This window comes from Cheilinus undulatus, linkage group 23 (genome assembly GCF_018320785.1).
Source record: "Cheilinus undulatus linkage group 23, ASM1832078v1, whole genome shotgun sequence".
Taxonomy (NCBI): Eukaryota; Metazoa; Chordata; class Actinopteri; order Labriformes; family Labridae; genus Cheilinus; species Cheilinus undulatus.
The window spans coordinates 23,156,892-23,176,437 of NC_054887.1; the positions used below are offsets into that span (position 1 = coordinate 23,156,892).

General features: G+C 38.3%; 1 protein-coding gene across 2 annotated transcripts in view; it reads right to left on the reverse strand.

Moving 5' to 3' along the window:
* LOC121505378 (voltage-dependent calcium channel subunit alpha-2/delta-1-like) overlaps positions 1 to 19,546 on the reverse strand; it is a 167,712-nt gene that overhangs the window by 41,004 nt on the left and 107,162 nt on the right. For both annotated transcript variants that reach the window (XM_041780651.1, XM_041780650.1), the window contains exons 11-22: positions 12,663 to 12,821; positions 10,440 to 10,544; positions 10,270 to 10,348; positions 9,876 to 9,925; positions 9,664 to 9,753; positions 7,711 to 7,773; positions 7,002 to 7,085; positions 6,817 to 6,891; positions 3,964 to 4,035; positions 3,756 to 3,827; positions 3,593 to 3,654; positions 638 to 714 (exon numbers count right to left, since the gene is read on the reverse strand). In XM_041780651.1, the coding sequence (XP_041636585.1) occupies positions 638 to 714; positions 3,593 to 3,654; positions 3,756 to 3,827; positions 3,964 to 4,035; positions 6,817 to 6,891; positions 7,002 to 7,085; positions 7,711 to 7,773; positions 9,664 to 9,753; positions 9,876 to 9,925; positions 10,270 to 10,348; positions 10,440 to 10,544; positions 12,663 to 12,821 (988 nt within the window). The remainder of the gene's footprint in view (positions 1 to 637; positions 715 to 3,592; positions 3,655 to 3,755; positions 3,828 to 3,963; positions 4,036 to 6,816; positions 6,892 to 7,001; positions 7,086 to 7,710; positions 7,774 to 9,663; positions 9,754 to 9,875; positions 9,926 to 10,269; positions 10,349 to 10,439; positions 10,545 to 12,662; positions 12,822 to 19,546) is intronic.

Genomic DNA, 19,546 nt, shown 5'->3' on the forward strand with positions numbered 1-19,546 from the left:
TCTGCCAGTACATTTTTTGACAGCTTTCACAGCCAAAAAGCAGGGAATTTAGATGTCAAAGATGTGATTTGCTCTGGAAAAAGAAGTTATTTTTTGTTTTTAATAATGAAAAATAAAACTGTTTTTCTTTTAAATTAGCAGACAGACAGTGAGAGCAAAGCTTTATGCAGTGAACACACACAGACTCACACACACATATATATGCACTGTAAAACAGTCTTTGAGTCAACGACAGCTTTTACAAGTGGAAACAGACAGCTCGAAAGAGATATGAGATGACAGCTCTGCATATGGACCCTCTGATCCACTGAAAAGCATTCAACAGGCTCCAGCAGAAACATACACGATCATCCACTTAAAGACACGCACATTCACTCAAAGCCATGTCTTTAGTTGTAAATTAACTCATGAGCAGTGTAAGTGTGAAAGAAAACACTGGAGCCACTCGTCCCGCTGTCTGGAAACAAGCTCTTGTTAGATAGAAACCACTGGCAGAAGGTTTCTCAGCCTTACATGGAGAAAAACAACGAAACACGTGGACTTGAGGAGTCATTTTCCAACATTTACCAAACTGTCCAAATAATGGGTCAACTTTAGTGAATGGAAAAACTAAGAGTGGAGCTTTAATGGCACTTACATTTTGCCTGGGTGATTGTGTCACTGATGGTTGTCCGGATGTAATGCATACTATAGTCAGGAAGCACCAGGGCCAGGCTGGAAGAGACATGCTCAAAAATATATCAAAATAGCAGGAAAGTGCAGACTTTTGCATGGACTAAATGCAGTATGACTCTAAGAACCACAACCAGGTTTACTGCCAAATAGTTTGAAACACACAAGGAATTTGTCTTAATATATTGGAGCTGAAGAATGAACACTGTGATGTTATTGAGTTTCACTGTAGTATTTCAGAGTTTGATTTGTTCCCTGTTTCAACATATTGTTTCATTGTTTTCCTCCTTGTGTTTAGTGTTCTTTGTGTAGTCTTAGAGGGTCTTAGTTTAAGTTTCTAGTGTTAATGTCTATGTCATCTCTCTGTCCCTGTGTCTCTGTGTTTCACTGTAATTGTTGTAAAAGTTTTCCATGTTCCCTGTTTCGTTTTGTAGTTTAACTTCCTTATGTGTGATTTCTAGCCCTCATGTTTTTCCCTCCACCTTGATTGCATCTCATTAGGTTCACCTGTGTCTGCTGTCACACCTGTGTCTGATCCCACTCTGTTTAGTTTCTGTGTTTTCTCTGTCCCTTGTCAGCTCGTTGAGTGTGTCGAAAGGCCTGTACAACAAAGCTGGATTAACACGCCCAGGATATCTCTCTGCTAGCTGGATTGACTTAGACATTCGCAATCCAGATCAGCTGTGTGACGAAGCCGGTTATCAACTTGGTAACTGCACCCAGGGTCTTCCAATCTGAATCATGCGCGCTCACATAAAAGGGGTGGTGTTTGCAGCATCTGACCAATCACAAACATGGAGAAATCCTGCAGAGCAGCATATTTCTCAATGGAGGAACATACAATAATTCTCAAAAACTATGAGGAACTAAAAGCAGTCATCCAGGCCACAAGCAACACTATCGCTGCAGCAAAAGCCAGTAAGGAATGCTGGCAGAAAATTGCTGACTCTGTTAATGCGTAAATTCGTCAGATTATACAATATTAATTAATCGGACAATATAAACGGACAGCACTCTGATCACTCAGTTTCACTTTATTACGGCACAGATGTTTGGGGCAGAGCTTCCTCAGAGAATTTTGTGTTGTAATATTTATTCCTCTCAGTGATGGCACCAGTAGTTGTGCGCTCCATTAATCCATGTTTCTGCAGTTATGCCATGTGTGACCATTATTATTAACCCTGTTATTTCAGATGCAACCCTAGTGGAGCAAAAAGGACTTGGGAACAAGTGAAAATCAAATATAAAAACACACATCAAAGCAGCGAGTGACAAGGCTTTATTTCTCCACACTGTCTCTGGATGAAATCACTGGAATTTATCGATCATCTATCCCTAAAAATTCTTTCTCTCCTAAGCGCTCTTCTTACGATCTGTGCACTAATGTCTACAGGATCTTCTAAGAATGGGCAGGCCATTTTCCAAGAGAACTGATTGGTCAGGAGGCGGTGCTTTAATACTCCCTGATCTTGCATCCAGAACATAACCTGCTCTGGAGCAGGTTAGCCATTCAGCATAAGTTACCACGATGATTTATCCTGGTAAGAAGTGAACCAGTGTTGTTGTACAGAAAATTCAGGGTTAATCCTGAAGTTATCTTGATAAGAGAAAATCCAGCTTCATCATACAGGCCTCTGACGTCTTTTGCCCCCCGGTGTTTCTTTGTAATATTTTTGTGAGCTCTTTGTATTTTGGAAGTTTTTGTGGACTCTTTTTCTTAAGAGTAGTTCAGTTTTAGTCTTTCATCTTTGTTTAAATAAATTTTGTTGTGCTTTGCAATTGGGTCCTTTTTAGATTTTTCTTTTGTTTCAAACATGAAGGAGAAAAAAAGTATAAAATAAATAAATAAACTGCTCTACTCCGACTGTGAAGGTATTTTAAGTTTTTAGCTCCTTTAAAACAAGGCTGAAAACTCAGATGCCTTAAATTAGAAATTAAATTTTAAGCCAATTTTTCTTTTTTCAATTTCGGTAGAATATAATAATTATCAGGCTTTAATGTCTTAATCTCAGAAATGTAGGAGTCAGATTTATATTCCGACCTTAATCTCAGAATATTGACTTTAATCCCAGATTTTTCTCTTGAAACTCAGAAATCTTTTTTTATCCTCAGAATTCTGATTCATATTCAAATCTTGATTTCAGAATATAGACTATAATCCCAGAATTTGACTTTGAATTTAGAATTCTGATTTATATTCTGAACCTTTTCTCAGAATATTGACTTTAATCCCAGAATTTTGACTTTAACTCAGATATTTGGCTTTAAATTTAGAATTCTGATTTATATTCAGACCCTAATCTCAGAATACTCGCTATAATCCCAGAATTCTGACTTTAAACTCAGAATTCTAATTTATATTCCAATATTTATGTCAGAATATTAACATTAATGTCAGATTTTTCACTTTAAACTCAGACACCTGACATTAATCTCTCAATTCTGACTTTATCCTCAGAGTTTAAAAAAAAATCAGTGGCCTCTATCCTCCTGTTTGTCTACAAAATGAACTTTTTCCAAAGATTAATATGAAAATTGTTTAATTTTGAAACCCCTTCCTTATTTTCGAATTAGCATCTCATTAACTGCTTTCACGAGATCTTGCTCAACCGACCCAGTCCACTTGTAAAAACATGTTTGGAGGAAGAATTCATTAAAGCCCCATGAAGATCTTTCACTAAGTCCTGCTAAGTGTTTTTAGCAGCAGGCGGGCCCCCTCAGCGCTCCACCTCGAGCTCTTTAAACCATGCCTGGCCTTCATCCTGAACTCGTTCAGCTTCAGCACAAATGAGAACGAAATACTTTTATGCAATTATACAGAGCATTTTGAAAACTCTGTCAGTGCAAAACATCTGGATGTCCGCCTTTTCTGGACAGAAAAGTACCATCAATTATTCATGAGTTCATGCTCAGTATTTACCTGTAATCTGTTCCCTTCACTGGTGCAAAGGTGTACGTCCTCTGGCCTAAATCAATGTAGCGCTTTGAGGGCAATAGAGAGGTCAGAACATTAGTGCACTGCATATCAAAGTAAATATGTTAATCACTATCATGGACTTAATATCTCTCTGTTATGAAATCACCTCGTCTTGGGATTTCACCAAAGTAGAAATTGTGTAATTCCCCGTCAGACCGTCAATCATTTTTCTTCTCATCTGTGGACCAAATAATCAAAAATAAAAGAATTAGCTAATTATCAAAGGAAACAAATAATCAGTTGTACAACATCCAAAAACATTTAAATCTATTGATTGTGACATGAGCTCAGGTGGAGTAATCTATTCCCCAAACCTCCACTTTGATCTCGTTCTCCAGCTCTGCGTCCAAGAAGTCCAGCGTTACCGGTTCATGAAACTGGACGGTCTGTGAGGAAATGTAAGCAATCAGTCCTCAGTGCATACTATAATTTATAATTCAGGGAGGCTTTGAGTACAAAGGCGCAGTAAACATCAGTTGTTGATCTTGTGTGTCCAAAATGAGATTGCTATACATACATTTTTGCAGCCTGGAACAGAGAACATAGTATGGTCTAATTTGTCTGTCAGCGCTGACTTTTGAGTGTTGTAATCATCTGCGACCAATGTGTGCATGGATAATTTAAAGGAAGAGTGCTTTTCTCAAAGGCCAATGAAAAACAGCTTGAAACGTTCCAACAAACAACACTTTGAACCACCGGAACATTTTACAATAAGAATTTAACAGTCAGCCAAATGAAACAAACAAAGTCAGTGTGGTAACCCAGGAGAGCTTTGGATGTGCTGCAGAGATTCACTTTGATGTTCATTTAGTACTGCAATATATAAGTGAGGTAGGAGATACTAAAACTTCCTCAGACACAAGCTCGCTTTTCTATTTCTTAAAACTCTCCAAAATATTTAAAAATATCCCCAAATTTTCATGAAAATGGGCATTTCCCCCAGACATCAAGCCAAATTCCCTGAAATTTGCCCAAAATATTTAGACATTTACCCTAAATTTCCCTGAAAATCATTAAAAATTTTAAGCATATTTCCCTAAATATCCAGAGAAATTCCCTTAAAATGCTCAAAATTTATTTTCAAATTATCTCTTCATTTCAAGCAGTTACTCAAACTTCAATGGACATTTCAAAGGAAATTTGCCCAAAAACTCAAATCAAATTCCCTAAAATTAAAAATACATTTTCCAATTTCAATGAAAATGCCTGAAAGTTTCCATACAAATTCCACCAAACATTCAAACAATTTCCTAGATTCCAATGAATATACCAAAAATTTCTACAGCAAATTTCCCGGTAAAAAATCCAATCCATTTCACAAAAAAATATAAATACTTTTTCCAAATTTCCATATGTATGCCTGAAAATCTCAAAACAAATTCTCCCAAACACCCAACGTTCCCAAATTGCTATGAAATTTCCTAAAAATTCTTCCAATGAAAATCATTCAAACATATCCCCAAAATTTTAAATTAAAATACTTGAAAATTTCTCTAAATTCCTAAAAATTTCAAACCAAATTCCCCCTAAATCAATTTCCCCATATTGCAAACATATTTTCCAAATTTCCACGATTTGCATGCAAATTTCCAGACAAATTAACCCAAAAATTCAAATTAATTTCCTAAATCCCCATGAAAATACCTCCCAAAAATTGAGGCAAATTTCTACCCAAAAATTTTCCAGTGAAAGAGTCGAAAATATTCAAACAAATCCCCTTTATTTCCATGAAAACATTAAAAAAATTCCAAGCAAATTCCACAAAATATCCAAAGATATTTTCCAGATTTCAAATTGTCCCTAATTTCAAGCAAATTACTCAGCTTCAATGGAAATTTGGGAAGCTATCTAAATAAAAACATAATGTCCTCACATGCAGAAGGAGAGAGTATACTGTAAGGCTTTGATTACACCTGGTATTAATCTGCTTCCTCTGTGGTCAGATCACAAGCTCTGCTTTCAGGTATAAACAGCCAAATGTCTTTAAAAAGGATTAAAATCAAACCACTTAGACAACATTGTGAGCTGGTCTGGGCTGCATATGTCCACAGTCTTTCAGCAGTGTGTATGCTAATATGTTGTGGACCACCCGTTCAGTCTCTGTGTTAAAAGACCATGTTGAGTCACAGCATGCTTTGCGGATTTAATACATCTAATGTCTTTTCAGTTATTTATGAACAGCATCCATGCATGTCCACAAAAACTTGGGGATGAATCACTCTTTGTAATAAAGGTGCTTTTAATTTTCAATGGAAGATATAAAAAGATGAGGGACACGTGTGAGACAGAGCCTAGACTTGGTTGAGGAATGTGACAAGATGTGATAAACTTTATTGTTAAGTGTCAAATCCTTGCTCTCTATACTTGTTTAAAAATGTGTGTTTACAAGTCTCTGTGGCTCAGCATCCAAGAACATTACTGACATCCTTATGACATATGAACCATCAAGGACCACATCTGGGGCTGGTCTACAGACTGTCCCGGGAGTTTGAACAACACACAGAGAAGCAGTTTTTTCATACAGCACAGTCCTGGAAGAAACTCCCAGATCATGTGAGACTAGCCCTGATTATGAACACCTTTAAGGTAAAATGTGCCAACAAATCCTGGGGGGTTTCCAGGCCAGCTCAGGCCGTGCCTGACAGATGGAGCAAACTGTGATTAGGAATCCATCCACCCTTTTATTATCAATACAGCTTATTCCATTTGAAGACTGGAGCCAATCCTAGCTGTCATTGGGTGAGAGGCGTGTTACACTCTGGACTGGTCGCAAGCCAATCACAGGGCTGGCATGTAGAGACAAACAACCATTCATGTTGATGCTTATATCTTCTGGCAGTTATATAATTTGATATAATTTTACTATCTTAATGGATTTTTGCTCAATGTAATGTGTTCAACAGCGTTGTGCTCTTGCCTGGCTACGCTCCTCCTCTTTTGTTGGCTTCTGACTTAATCAGTGTCATTCTGTTGTCATTGATGCCTTCTCTGCTCTGGGTTTTGCTGCTTCTCTCCCTGACTTAGGTTTTTCTTATCCACAGAGGAAGAGCTATTTACCTGCTAGACCAGTGTTACAATCCAAGTGATAGTTTTATGCAAGTTAACCAGTCTTTTGGAAAAATAATCTCTGGGGAAAACGGTTTAAGTCCAGTGATTTTTTAGCTTACCCCTGGCTGGAGATTAGGGTGAAGAAGCACATATCCATTGGGGTCAATGGCGAAGTAGTAACCATTTGGTCCAAACTACAAGAAAAAGGAAATATAAAGAGAGATATCTAGTCAGAAAGAGTACTCCAATATGCTGAAAATGCCATATAGTTGAGATCAAAGTCTGTTATTGTTTGTGTTCTTACAGTAAAGCGAGGTGTCAGCCTCTTGATATCTTCCAGGGAGACGTCTATAGCCATTACACCCAGAATGAGCTGGTTTTGAGATTTCTAAAAGAGAAAACCACAGCAGGAGTAAAAACAGAGGAACTAGGGGTAAAAGAGTCAGCGTAAGACATACATGAGTCCTGTTGTTCTTTCTGGATGAGTCAAGTCCCTCTGCGCACTCTGAAGGATTTCAAGGAAATGGAGTGCAACAGAAATCTGGACAGCGTCATTCCCAAAAGCTTTACATGCCGCCATGAGTCACTGACAAGGCATTTCCAGCTTTAACTTTGGAGGTAACCCCAAGTCCTTCGAGGCAGACATGTTAACTCATCTTGAAGCACTTAGCTACTGGATCATTTGTCTCCCTGATCCGCAGGTTTGATCTCTTTTTTGATATCTGCTTTATGACATCTTCCTGTGGAGGCACGTGGGAGGCCTTTAAGGGACCTCAGCGTAAACAAAGGATACAAGGAAGAGCCACAAGAAAGAGAAGCATGAAAGGAAAGGATGCGAGGATAATTGAGAGTAATCATGTTGTATGTCTATTGTTTTAGTCTGGTAAACATTATGGTGTAACCGCAGACTTAAATCTTCCCATGGGGTCAAAGTGTCACACTTACAGTAAATTTAGGCAGTGAGTCGACTGTTAACAAGACGGATGAAAAGAACACAAAAACTTTCCTCCCACCTTTGAGCCCGTGTTGGTCTTATTGAAGACAGGCAAAGTTCCAGTGATCACCAGGCCGAGTTCCTAAATATGAAACAAACAATAAGTTATTAAAGAAATAACCAGTTTATGGGCTTTTCAGCAGCAAAAAACATCAGAAAATGACTGAAAGACCCAAATAAGAAAAAGGAAAACAATTGCTTTACTAAAAACCTAACTGTCCTCCAAAGACCCTCCAAATTTTTGAGATAATGGTAAGAAAATCTGATTCAAGTTTAAGTCATTTGCTTAAAATGTTGGAGGAATTTGCTGTGAAATTTTCATGGATTATTTGGGGGTATTGGGGTATATGTTTGTGCATTTTAAAGACTTTCATTGGGAGTTTTCATGAGAATTTGGAAACATTGTTTTGATGTTTGGGGGAGGTGGCTGTGAAATTTCCAGGTATTTTGGGGAAATTTTGAAAATGTTTTAAGTAAATTTTTGGTAAATGGATTTGGAGGTGTGGAAGGTGTGCTTAGAAATTCTCAGAAATTTTGCATGGAAAATTCTGAGTATTTGTTTTGATGTTGTTTTGGGTATTTTTCATATATTTTCATGGAATTTTGAGAAATTTATTTGGAAACATTCGGGAATTCAATTAGAAATTTGCTCTGATATTTGGGGAAGTTGCTTGAGAATTTTCAGGGATTTACATGGAATTTACAGGAATATTAGGAGGAATTTTTGGCAGGGGCCCTTGTTCTTTTAAGAATTTCATGGAAATTTTCAGGGAAATTGTTTGGATGTCTGAGTAAAATTCTCTTCATTTTCATTGAATTTTTGAGGAATGAATCTGTAAATTTTGGAAAATTTGTTGGGACAAAGAATGGGGATTATTTGCAATTTTCAAGAATTTCATGGAAATTCCACAGAATTTGTTTGGTGTCTGGGTAATCTTTTCCTTCATTTTCATGAAATTTTGAGGAATTAATTTGTAAATTTTGGAGAATTAGATTGGGAACATGGATTTGAAAGGATTTTATGGACATAAAAAGTAATTTATATATAATTTATTTTAATGTCTTGGGGAAATTTCTATCACTTTCATGGCATTTTTGAGAAAAATTTTTTTTGGAGAATTTGATCAGGATTTTGGAGTAAATTAGCTTTGAATTTTGGGGGAAATTGCTTATAAATTCTAGGAATTTACATGTAATTTTGGGGACAGTTTTATTGGAATTTTACGGCTTCATGATAAAGTTTTATTGAAATATTTAGGAAATATTTTGAAGAAATTTTGGGGTACCTTTTATAGGATACTTCAAAAATATCTTTTAAGATTTTTTCACCTGTGAAGAATTTGGAAAATAAATTTAAAAGAAATTCAGATCCTTGAGAAATTACATAATTTGGAACAGCTACCATTTTTTTCTCATTCCCTCTTTTGTTCTATTTTCAATGCATATTTTTTGACTAAAAATCCAAATAGTGAAAACATTTGATCAAATATCATCATAAACAGCAGATTTATCACGGAAACACATAAAGCTAAATCTTTAAAATATGATGCTGCTTGTAACAAAAGGCAGATACATTTCTGCCAATGACAAGTTCAAAAAAGTCGCTAAAGTTGACAGCGTGTTATCAGTAAACAGATGACAGCATCCAAGCTGCTTGGCTGAGTCTACCAGACCGCTCTCTTATCATCACTGTCGCCTAAAACAGCGCTGGAACAGATAAATGCAGCATTTTTCAAATCAACTTTATCTGTCTTTACACAAACACGACTGGAGCAGAGTTGAGGCTGAGTTTACCAGGACCACAAATGTTTGGCATCATTGATGGAGACTTATCTGAAATCCTTTATCTGACAGAAAACAGCCTCATTCTCACACAAGTTTACAAATGCAGCAGTCACAACTTTTTCCTATATCTGTCATAGTTCTGCCTCTCCTTCCATGTTTGGGGAGTTTGTTAAATCACACAACCTACCAGTGCGTCCAGGTAGACGTTGGTCCACTGAACCTGTTTGGCCTTTTTGTCGGCTCGAACCATGGGCCGACCCAAGACATCCAGATACTCCTGCAGAGAGATGAAACTGGCTTTTTGTTGGAAACATGCACATGAGGCCTTCCACCACAAGAGGGGGACATTCACAAGGGTAAAAGCCAGGACAAGAGCTGGAAACGTGAATCAAAGTTTACCTGGGTGTTGATCCTGATGGCTCCAATAGATGGAATCTCATAGTAGTATCCTGACAGAGGGAAATACATTTAAAATATATATCAATGTTCATATTTTTCAGCTCTATTCATACATTTTACCCCAAATGATGTCTGAGAAAATGTTCAAATGGCCTGATTTGTCAGAGTTACTGTCATTTATAAAGTACACAAGCTGTTTCTGTACTTTTTTAGAAGTCTGTTATAGAGAAAAAGCTGTGTAAATACTATTTAGAGGATGACAGATGTGTAAGCTGCCCACGCCATAGGCACTAACTCCCTTAAACTCCATGAAGCAGTCATTTCTATAGTTTTTATGCACTAGAGCTTTGACTTCAGCATGAATTGGATACCAAAGCTCTGATGTTCCTCATACCTTTGTTCTGGCAGGCCATCCACTGGACTGGTCCTTTATCGTAGTTGTGTTGACCTACTGAAAAAGTAAAGATGCGCACCTATGAGGGAGAGACAGTGTAAGTAAAAAGTGAATTAGGGGGAGAAAATGTGTATTTTTACCATCGGATCATTTTGCATTTGCAGTCTTACCTCTTGTGAAGGGTTGTATTTTTCAAATATCTGCTCAGCCCGCTCTTCTCCTCCGTCAGTGAAGAGCATGATGATCTTGTTGCAGTTTGCTCTTGATACATTCACCTTAGAGATAAAAATACATCTCCATCACATTTGACCTATTTTGCCACTTCTTGCCCTTTTTTTTTGCCTCTGTTTACCCATTTTTGTGTCTTTTGACGGATTATGCCAACTTTTCAAAATTAATGTCCCCTGAGGGAAATTTGCTTTGCAGGCAGGTAAAAACATAAAACATAAGAAACACAATCACACAAATTTAGATACAACACTGAAATGGATAAATACATAAAAACCTTGAAGGACAACTGAAGGCAGAACCATCATTACATTGTAGTTAAAAAAAGAATGCATCGTAACTGTTAAACTTCATTTAACCCAAATCTGCCTTTTGGTGCCTCTATAAACCCAATTTTGCCATATTTTACCCTGTTTCAACACTTTTTATGCCCATTTTTGCCAATTTTAACCATATATCACAATTCCATGCACCTTTTTGCCTCTTGTTACTCATTTTCATTACTTTTTCTGCACGTTTTGCCACTTTTAACCTCTTTTTTTTTGCCACTTTCAGCACATTTTTGCCTCTGTTAACCCATTTTTGCCCTTATGAAAAGGAGTTTTTATTTTAAAGAAGGCAATATAATATGGCATAAATAAATGAAATACATTTTTGTTGCTTTGATAAGAGTGGCTACTATTCAGTAGAGATGTTCCAATACCATTTTTTCCTTCCTGATTCCAATACCAAGGTGTTGGGTATCAACTCCATACTGGTGTGAACTTTCCGGACTGACTGTGCAAAATTATTTTAGACTTTTATTTGGCTCAGAATTTGGCTCAACTTATAGAACAGCCTGCCACTGGCTGACAGACTCTCACAGAGGGTAAACATTATGATGGTTAGCGTTCACGCTAGCAGTAATAAATGATAGAAATTGGATTAACATTGATAAAAAAAGGTGTTTCTTATCGGGTTTACTGGTGTGGATTTAATCAGTAAAGTTCAGAAAAGTCACACGAGTTCCAGGCTTGCTGAAAATGCTGCTGCAAGGGATTCAAAGGCATCAATGGGAAGGCACAATGGCTAGCCTTAAGAGGAAGAACAAGTAAGAGGCAACGATTTACAGATAAAGAATTATTAAACTTTTGATAGACTGTGTCACTTCTTGTTGTGTACGACAGCGCCGGTCTGGAAGGCATTTTAACGATAACAATCAGAGAAAAAATGTCACGCAATGCTGCTGCGGTCTATGAAACAGTAACTCTTGCATGCAGTGTTTTCCAAGAAGAATAGATTTCATGTTTTTAACTCTACAATTTAGCATAGTTAAACAAAGCAAATCTAAAAAATAATACCTGCATTTTAATCTTTACTGGACGAATTTCCGATACTGGCATCCGAAACGGAAGAACTCTACTATTCAGGTAAAAACATTTAAATAGGGTTATGACAGCTTTACTAAAGCGCTATTTTGCAAACCTCCATGGGCCCCCCATTTAGCTGTGCCCCAGGATGCTCTCCCCTTAATCCCCCCCATACAGTCAGCTTTTCTTATACAGTACTCTGAAGTCAGCCACGTTTGACTGTAAAAGTGGTTGAAATCTAAAGACAATCCCTGATGTCTTGTAAAATAAATATTTTGTATCAAAACAACCTGCAAGCACTTTAAGGATTTTTCTTTTTTTGCCATATTTGGCCACTTTGTTGACCTTGATTTTCACCGTAATAATGAAATACATATATAATTGACAAAGATAACCACTGTATTAGGATGTCCACCAATAATATTCTAGGGCTTAAAATTTGAATTTCTAAATATTTCAGTGCGTGCCCTTTAAAGGGTTTATCATCTAAGTTGAATACATTGTTACATTAGCTGCCAAAAATGTCAATTTACACCTGATATTTGTGTTGACAACAGAAAGAAGCAGTTATGTCAAGCTGTAATTACTTATATCACCACAAGAGGGCACCAATTACTCACAGTTGTTCCATCCTTACTGCAGAATGTCCTACAGCATGCTATTATTTTCATAACTATTTAAATAGGCCAAGAAGTAATCAGGCTACTTCTGGACTTGTCTGCATGTTTCAGCAAACATGTTGGAGAAAATAATGAAAAAAAACCCAACAAAAAACTCTCATGATAAGACATCAATATGTCTCAGACCATGGTCTACCTCTGCGAGCTGTTTAAACGCCAGCTCGAAGCCGCTTTTGTAGTTGGTGGTGCCCTTGGCAGTGATGGTCTGCACGGCGTCTTTGAGTTTCCTCTTGTTGCGTGTGTTTGCCTGCACCAGGTTCTCGAAACACGTCGCGTGCATGGCTTTGTCATTGAACTGGAGGGGGGAAGAGGGAAGGAGGGATGACGGGAAGTGGAGGGAAGGCACTTTCACATATTTTTCTGTTAAATATGTGCTTTTCCCTTTTTTACGGAAGCATGCAGCATCCCTAACTTTAACAGGTCGGACTTAAAAAAAGCAAACACTTTAAGTTCTTGGAAATTGCTTGAATTTGTCATGCGGGAAATAAAATCAGTCTTAATTAAATCAGCACAGACCGAATGGAGCTAAAAAGGAGGAGAAGGAAGGATTGAGCAGGAGAGAAAGGAAGGCATAAAAAAAAGAAACAAAGCTTGATTATGGAATGATCATGCTGAAGAAACAAACACCACTGTAACCAGTTCAATCGCATTAACACAGGCCTGCATGTTAAAAGTCATTAGATTAATATTGGTGAATCGTTAATGTGGAGGAACAGATGGAATTCTTTCACATCATGCACACAGACATGCTGCATCCATGGAGGGATGGACGTGGCTCATTAATGCTCAACATCTGTTTAGACTTCGACTGCAAACATGTTCAAAACACACACTTACATTTGCATTTATCTGCACATGCACAAGGTGTACACTGCTTTTTCAGAGCTTACAAATGAAATCCTAAAGAAAGTCACCACTTATATCACATGCTTTTCTTTATTAACATTGGCTGAGATCATAGACTGTATAAACATGGACGTAGGTTCAGTCATGCCACTCATTGGTTTCTGAAGAGGTTATCTGAGGCCAAATGATGGCATCCGCCATGTTAGAAAGGCTAACGCCAACTAACTCATTCTTGGATAACAGTTAAAACACACCTATCTAGAGGTCAAATCAGCTAATGTTTATACCAATAAAAATGATCTATAGAGACCATTTTTATTCGGCTGAGTTGAGTTGTTGCTTTAAAAACTCAATTTTTCTGATGTTGCTCCTCAAAATAAAAGCATTTTATGATAATAAGAAGCAGAGACTTTTATTGGGATGAATCTGGTTGGAATGTAAAGTGTCTACCGTCGGACACTCAACTGAACTTTAGTATCGCGATGCTAGCTGAGAGCAGGGAGCAACATCTGCTGCTTTGAGAGAGACAAAGGCACAGCCCACTTCTTTTAATCATCTAGGACTAAAGATGAGTGGGATACCAGACAAAACATACCTTCAGCTGCTAGAGATATTAATTCCTGCTGGATTCATGTGACACCGATACAACCACTCTAGCAAATAGCCTGCAACCTGAAATGATGGTGCACTGTGGTCTTTTGGCCACCTGGATCCAAACCTAAGCCATGCTGATTCACTTTTTCATCACCAGTTTGGCCGAGTCGGGCTACGCTGCACCTGAAACAGTCCTGCTCTGGAGCAGGGCCCAAGCGTGCCCACCCACCTCCCAATACGCCATGGTGATGACACAGCTGTTCAGCATCGCCTCGCAGACGCGTTCAAGTAGCAATTGCTGCACCAAAATTTGAAATAGCTGCCAGATTTCCAATAGAAGAAGAAACTCTGAAGTAGAGACAATGGCCAACTCCTCTTCTTCTCGTGGAACAAAAATTGCTTACTGACGCGCTAGCCAAGCCACTCAGTGTAGGCCTCCATAAGTCAGAGCAGAGAGGAAGAAGGCTGGGTTTAAATTGACATTGTTTCTGTTGCAAATCACTCTGCTATGTTAGTGTTGATGTGCTTCACACCACTATATCTGATGCTCGGCATTGGACTTGGTGAAATTAGGCTTGCATGCAGCTGCTCAGTCATTAAACCCGTCCAGTTTTTGTGTTCACACTAGAAAATAAAGAGAGTGTCTAATAAAAGACAGTGAGAAAGACAACATGTACACCCAGAATGCCAAATCACACTCAAAACTTTGCATTTTGTATTTTCTATCTCATTATTTTAAGATTTTAAAACACTGAAGGATGCTGCAGCTCAGAAAGTCTGTTTCCAAAAGCTCAATGTGTTGTTGGAAGTTTCAGGGCAGACTCTGCCAAGACATTCGTCCTCCAAACAGACGAACGCCTACGCACAAACAGATTAAAAAAATTACAGACATAAAGTACAGGGATTTTTAAACTTTATCTAACTTATACCACACTTTATGAAAGCTACATGAGAAACACAAATTAAAGATCACACAAACACAATTCTGTATGTAGGCAGGATCATTGTACACACTTTAAAGGGATATTTCTGTGTTTGGATTCCATAAAGTCCATGGACATAGATCAGGGAATAACAATGGGGTGAGGTGGAAGAGCATGTAGAATACTTGTTGCACTGGAAAAAAGCGGCAAACCCACTTCAAAAGTTTTCTTTAAAGTGTGCATTTAAGCCAACATTTACTTTGGGCCCCTTTTTACCCTCTTAAATTAGCATGGAGAAACTGCGCCCGGCCATACTTTGACGGTACCCCTGAACAATCTCTCCTTAAAAGGGATTTTATATCAGTCTGGAAAGGGTTATAAAACCATTCAAGGCTTTGGGACTCCAGCAAAACACAGTGAGAGCCATTATCCACAAATGGAGAAAACTTGGAACAGTGGTGAACCTTCTCAGGAGTGGCAGGCCTGCCAAAATGACAAAGAAAAGGACCCAGAACAATATCTAAAGACCTGCAGGTAGCTACTTTTTGCTCTGGAAAATAGCGCCAAACCCATTTTAAAAGTTTTCCATATCGCGTACATTTTTTTAGGCCTATTTTTACCTAAAACTAGCTAAAATTCTGTGGAGCAACTGTTCCTGTCCATACCTTGAAGGTACCCCTGAGCAACTGGGCAGCACAGACTGAAATTTTTTGTAGCTAATATAACCACTATTACCCAGTACCCATAAAACTTCACTTCAAAAATAGTGAAATATCCCTTTAAGTGTGTGCAAAAGCCCTGTCAGGTCCTTTATGTTGTTGGTGGCATTATTTTAGTGCATACATACAGAACCACTCAAGCTCAAAGTCTATATAAATATACACTGACTAGCCACTTTATTAGGTACACCTGTTCTACTGCTCATTAATGTAAACATCTAATCATGTCTAATCATGTCTAAAAGGCATTTAGACATGTAGACATGGTCCCAATGATCTGCTGAGGTTCAAATCAAGCATCCAAATGAGAAAGAAAGGTGACTGAACATGCCATGTTTGTTTGTGCCAGACCGTCTGGTCTGAGTATTACACAAACTGCTGATCTACTGGATATTCACACAAAGTTGTCTCTAGGGTTTTCAGAGAATGGTGCGAATAAGAGAAAATATCCAAATAACCACTCATTACAAGGGAAGTTTGAAGAGGGGCATCTCTGAAAGCACAACATACTGAACCTTGAAGCAGGTGGGCTACAGCAGCTGAAGGCCAGTCTGGTTTCTGGTCCTGTTAGCTAAGAACAGGAAAATGGGGCTATAATTCATACTGGCTCACTAAAATTGAACAATAAAGAGTGATAAACCGCTGACTGGTCTGATGAGTTTTCATTTCTGCTGCTCCGACTATGTCCATGTACTTAAATACATTAGTTGGTGCCATGTTATTAGCAGATTAGAGATTTAAGTTAATGAGCAGTTGAACAGATATACATACTTAATCTTTGAGAAGTTTTTGGAGGAGGCAAGGGCTGAAAATGAGCCTATTGACATTTACCTTCAACCTATGACCTTCAACATCTAATCAGTTGAGTTCAGTTTCACTGGCCACACCCAGGCCTGATTACTGCCAGACCTGTTAATTCAAGAAATCCCTGTAATAGAACCTGTCTGACAAAATGAAGTGGGCTAAACAATCTCAAAAAGCAACACATCATGATGTCATCCAAAGAAATTTAAGAACAGAGAAACAAAGTCATTACATCTATCAGTCTGGAAAGGGTTACAAAACCACAAGAGCACTTCAACGACTCATCAAGGATGTCATTCAAGAACCCAGAGCAACATCTAAAGACCTGCAAGGACACAGTGAGAGCCATTATCCACAAATGGGGAAAACTTGGAACAGTGATGAACCTTCCCAGCTACCTAAGTTAATTCAAGAGTGCACTGACAACTTATCCAGGAGGTCCCAAAAGAACTCAGACCAACATCTAAAGACCTTCCAGCCTCACTGGACTAAGCTGAAGTCAGTGATCATGGTTCAACAATAACAAGGAGATTGGGTGAAAATGGCATCCATAAGTGGTTTGAAGGCCAAAACCACTGCTGACCAAAAAAGAACACAAAAACTAATCTCACATTTGATGATCCACAAGACTTTTGGGTCTGTGTACTGACGAGACAAAAGCAGAACTGTTTGGAAAGTGGTACCTCGTTACATCAGGCATCAAACTAACACAAACACCACACACATTTCCTAAAAAAGACATTGTATAAACAGTCAAACATGGTGGTGGTAGTGTGATGGTCCGGGGCTGCTTTTTTGCTTCAAGATTTAGGCATTAAAACTACATCTATTTAATAGGAGAGGTGCGTAGGAGAAGAGTAAATCCATCAAACATTTCAGGCAAACTCCTGCACACTGTCAAAATTGTCAAACATGCAATTTTTAGAAACTGAAAACAATAAAATAACCAAAATTGTGTGCCTAGGGCTTCTACTTTGGTTGCCATGCTATCATATAAGGTACCAATGCTATTTGATTCTTACTGATATATTAAAATTCTGGCATAATGAAGACCCTCCTGGACCCTACAGCATATAGAATCCCATTAATAAACAGAATCAGGTAGAGATATTGCTTGTTTAGACCACACAAACACTCAATCCAAACAGTGCTAAAAAGCCAGCCCAGCTGCTTTAATTACACTATTAAATCTGAGAGGTTCTGATAGATCAAACTTCAACTTCAAATTTATTTTCCAAGGTCTACTAGCTGAGATGGACGCCATAAATATTCTCATTATGCCGATGCCTGATTTGATTAACTTCAAAAGGCCTTTTCACTTAGCTGATTTGAAAGCCCCAAACAAAAACACAAACCACGCCTTTATTAAGGGAAGTGAAAGAAAATGTAATTAATGATTCATTTGAAAAAGCTTTTTAAGCCCCCTCCCACCAAGGAACGAACAAAGAGGAGACGAATGAGGGTTAGGAGGAAATTTCAAATTAACAGCAGGAATGCTGGAGCATGTGGTTTACTGTCTGTGAAAAATGCAGGTCATGAGAGTGAGATATCTAAGAAAGTAAATCTTTGGAAATTTTATAACAGCGTCTTTTCCAATCATGATGATGATTGATGTAGATGATGATGTAGATAGACAGTGTTTGGAGAGAGTGAGACATGAAAATGTGCTGTTTCTCCAGTTAAGATACAACAGAAAAGAACCTTCTAAGGTCACATTTACTGTTTAAGAAGGGAAATAATGTCATTTAGTTTTGTTAATCAGAAGATTAATGAACTTTTTAGAGTTAACAAAGGACAAAAGCATTCAGGTGCCTGACCATTACACCAACAGGGACTGTATTGACACTGCTTACTTTGTATGTATGTACGTAATGTACTTTATGTATTTAACTCTATGTATGTAATGTACTTTAATACAGATAGAGTTGGGCCCCCTGTCAACAACCTCCACTCTTCTTGGAAGGCTTTCCACAACATTTTGGAATGTTTTTTGGGGGAATTTGTGCCGACTCATTCTGTAGAGCATTTATGAGCTCAGGCTTGCCTTGCAATCTCTGTTCCAGTTCATCCCAAAGGTGCTTGATGAAGTTGAAGTCAGGGCTCTGTGTGGGCCAGCCAAGTTCTTTCACACTGAGATTTTCAAATCATGTCTCTATAGTCCTTGCTTTGTGCACTCCAGCACAGTCATGTTGGCATAGAAAAGCGCCTTCCCCAAACTGTTGCCACAAAGTTGGAAGCATTAACCTGACACGCCAGGTGGATTTGTTTCACACATCCATCAGGGAAAGCTTCAATAGGAAACATTTGAGAAAAGGCAGAGGCTTTGAAAAAACTCAGTGTGATTGGGTGAACGTTCTGTCTGTCACATCTCTACGGGCCAATCAGAGCAACAAAACATGTGACGGAGCCACTATTGAGCTGGGCGTACTCAGCTACTGAGGAATAAAGCGAAACATGGCGACTATAGACATGTAAGTACTCGACATTTGTCATTTTTGAAAAGAAAACAACTCACTGCTGTTCTTTGTTCTTCTTTTTATCTTATCTTAAAAACACAAGTTTTAATGTGACATGTCAAAACAGCATCTCCTCCTGTGGCGTCCCTCAGGGCTCAGTTTTAGAGCCCCTTCTATCTTCCCTTTACATGCCGCCGCTGGACCCCCTTATTAAAAGATACAACAAATCTTTCCACTACTTTGCAGATGATACACAAATGTATCTAAGCCTGAATTGCCACAGTGCTTAGCTGCTTCTTGACATTTTTCAGGACATTAAAGATCGGATGGCACAAAAATTTTTAAACCCAAAAGAACAGAGGTAATCCTCTTGGCCCTCCAACGGTTTTGAGTTAGCCACGCCTTTATATCATCCTGTTTAGAATACTGCAACTCCCTCTTCTTTGGAGTCAGTCAGTCAGTCGTCCCTCTCATGTCTACAGGATGTACAGAATGCTGCTGCTAGATCCTAGTGGAGGCTCCTGAGGCTCAAACCAAATGAGAACCACTGCAGTAAAGAATTTTATCCCAGCAATCCAGCCTCTGAAGGCTCAAAACGTCTTCATGTCTTTGCACAAATATCAGCAAAAAAAAGAGGGAAGAACCATTTAAAATTCTGTTATGATACTCCCAACAGTC